Genomic DNA, 3,225 nt, shown 5'->3' on the forward strand with positions numbered 1-3,225 from the left:
TATAAATATGCAAATATAAATATATATATGTGTGTGTGTGTGTGTGTGTGTGTGTGTGTGTGTGTGTGTGTGTGTGTGTGTGTGTGTGTGTGTGGTGTGTGGTGTGTATGTATATATGTATATATATGTATATATACATATATAAATATATTTCATACATACATACATATATATATTTGTGTGTGTGCGTGTATGTGTATATATATATATGTATGTTTGTATATATATACATGTGTGTGTGTGTGTGTGTGTGTGTGTGTGTGTGTGTGAGAGTGTGTATGTTTAAGTGTGCGTGTATATATATACACATATATATACATTTTTTTTATATACAGTTGGTAAACAAGTAATGACAATAATCCGAAATAATTTGATGCAATTCAGACAAGGTGCATTCAGCCGATCGTCGTTCGTCACGATCAGAAAACGAATGAATAAGACTGAATAAAGATCGATAAAAAATAAGGTATAAAAGATAGAATATGACATGCTACTTCCATGAGTCATACCCAGAACTAGAACAAAGTAAAAAAAAGAAAAACAAATCTCACGTGCCTCTCAGGGTTGCAAAATTCTAGGGGTGAAACTTAACAATTACTGATTTTTTATGTTTTATTCTATTTTCCTGTTACTTGAGCAGATTCGATATTAAAAGAGCATAAGTTTTTTTCTCTCTCACACATTTTTATTTATTACTATTATCTTTTTTTTTTATGATTCATCATCTTCAATCATTATAATGTAGTCTAGATAATCTTCATACATATACTCTCATTCTTCATCAGGATGGGAATTAAATAATTCACATATATTGGTATATTGTGAATTATTACCAAAATGTTAAGGAAAAAAAATATCTAGTAAACGTTTTTCTTCTTCCTTTTCGTTAATGTTGTGTTTTTGTTGATGTTTTTTTTTTATGCTGTAATTGTTTTTACGATTATTATTGTGCTTTTAATATAATTATCTTGTTTGCGAAATTATCATTATAAATATACGTTACACATGTAGTCAAATTCCTATTGCAAGAATGACATCAAATGAATAGACGTGTTTAAGTGTAACATTTTGAAGAAAAAAAAAATATATGTATATATTAAAAAAGAAAATCAACACATGTTGCTATTATCAGGCAAACCCAAGTGTTTATAGGAAACGAAAAAAAAGACAAATGATTAGAAGAAAATATATATCGGTAGATCTGAACATTATTTATGTATTACAAAAAATGCGCCTTTTCCCTTTCCTTTTTTAGCCTTCACATCCGGTCGTTGACTCTGGAAGGCCTTAATAGACCACACCTGCAGTCAAACACGTGAAACAATAATTGATAAAAAAGAACATCGATAGGCAAACCACACATCCAACAGCATCCCCTTGCTTGAACCTTTTCCGAAACGCTCTGTCCGCTCACTCACACAGCCAACAGCCGTGGCGTCGAGAGGCTCTTCGCCACCACTCGCCCGAACGCCACACCCATCCGCCCATCTTCTCATCAGTCTCACTCGCCTGCAGGACGCCCCTCGGGTCTTCAGCCGCCGCCATGAAGCTGGGTTTGTTCTTCCCGAAGTTCTGGGTCTGTGCGCTGCTCCTGATGGCGTCGGTTATCGCCGAACTTCAGGAGGGGAAGGTAAGTGAAGAGTGTTTCATTACGGTCCACGAGCAACGCAGATACACTGGAGCTTAATCGTAGTGTGAATAAAAGAGAGAGAGAGAGAGAGAGAGAGAGAGAGAGAGAGAGAGAGAGCGAGAGCGAGAGCGAGAGCGAGAGAGAAGAGAGAGAGAGAGAGAGAGAGAGAGAGAGAGAGAGAGAGAGAGAGAGAGAGAGAGAGAGAGAGAGAGAGAGAGAGAGGGAGAGAGAGAGAGAGAGAGAGAGGAAGAGGAAGGAAAGTAGAAAAATAATATGAAATCATAATGAGAAGAAAGAAAAAAGGTAGCTGGTAAAGAGTAGATATAAAGGAGATAAAGAAAATGAGAAGAAGAATCGAGGTTAGGAACAGACGTTAAAAAGAGGCTAGGAAAGGAAGTAAAGAACAGATGAAAGGGAAGGAAGGCAAATCACAGATAAAAAGGAGGAAGGTAAAGGACTGATTAAAAGAAGACATGATAATAACAGGGGAGTAACGAATGATTTGGTAAAGACCGATAAAGAGGAAGCGAAGTAAAGAGAAAAAACGCTAAAGGTAAAGGTAAAGAACAGATGAAAGAGAAGAGGATAAGAGAAATTATGAGGAGAGGAAAAGAACAAAAGAAAGGGAGTGAGGTAAAGAACAGGCGAAAAGGAATATACATGTGTATATATTTACATATATGTATATATATATATATAATTAGAGAATATAATAAAGTGTAGGGTAAAACAACGAGTAATAAAAAGGGGAAGCAAATTAACTGAAAGGGAGGTAAAATACAGAAGAAAAGGTATGGATTTAACACATAGTTTGAAAAGAGAGATGGTAAAGAACAGGTAGAAAAAAGTAAGGTCTAAATATAAAAATTAATGAAAAAAGAAAGAAAGTAATGAACAGATAAAGAGAATGGAGGTAAAGAACAAGAATAAAGAAAGAGGAGTCAGGAACAGGTTAAGATGAAGGAGAATAAAGAACAGGAAAAAGGAAGGGGAATAAAGAACAGGAAAAAGGAAGGGGAATAAAGAACAAGTTAAAAAGAAAAGGAAAAAGAAAAGAAACAGAATGGGAATAAAGAACAAGAAAAGGAAAGGAAAATCAATAACAAGTAAAAAAAAGTTAAACCAATAATTTTATTTGTACAATCTGAAAAAAAAACTATCATTATATTTACCTGTGGTTACAGAGGAACTGAACACTTATCTCTGTTAACACCAGATTACAATGCTAACTACTTTGCCTCGCTATTCCACACCACTTCGTCCATTTTTCATATTAGTTTGTGCAAAGGGTAACTATACTTTCTTTTTGATTGTTCGTTGCTTAGACTTTACGCACGCAGGCGTTTAAACCTTGCACACACACACATGTAAACCTTACACACAGAAATGTAAACCCTGCACACACAGGCATTTAAACCTTATACACACAGGCATTTAAATCTTACATACACAGACAAACACAAACAAACTGAAAGTCTGGAAAAAATCAAAACATTCTTTGATTCGGGAATATTCTATGGCTAATGGATATAACGATAAAGGAATAGAAAAACAGAACAGAGAGAATAAAATGGGATAAGGGAATATATAAGGAA

General features: G+C 34.7%; 1 protein-coding gene across 1 annotated transcript in view; it reads left to right on the top strand.

Annotated features, from left to right (window-relative positions):
• The first annotated feature begins 1,377 nt into the window (after window positions 1-1,377).
• LOC125043834 (guanine nucleotide-binding protein subunit gamma 4-like) overlaps window positions 1,378-3,225 on the top strand; it is a 7,759-nt gene continuing 5,911 nt past the window's right edge. Inside the window, exon 1 of the mRNA XM_047640162.1 lies at window positions 1,378-1,630. Coding sequence (XP_047496118.1) covers window positions 1,544-1,630 — 87 coding nt within the window. The 5' untranslated portion in view covers window positions 1,378-1,543. The remainder of the gene's footprint in view (window positions 1,631-3,225) is intronic.

The sequence above is a fragment of the Penaeus chinensis genome, chromosome 34 (assembly GCF_019202785.1).
Source record: "Penaeus chinensis breed Huanghai No. 1 chromosome 34, ASM1920278v2, whole genome shotgun sequence".
Classification (NCBI taxonomy): Eukaryota; Metazoa; Arthropoda; class Malacostraca; order Decapoda; family Penaeidae; genus Penaeus; species Penaeus chinensis.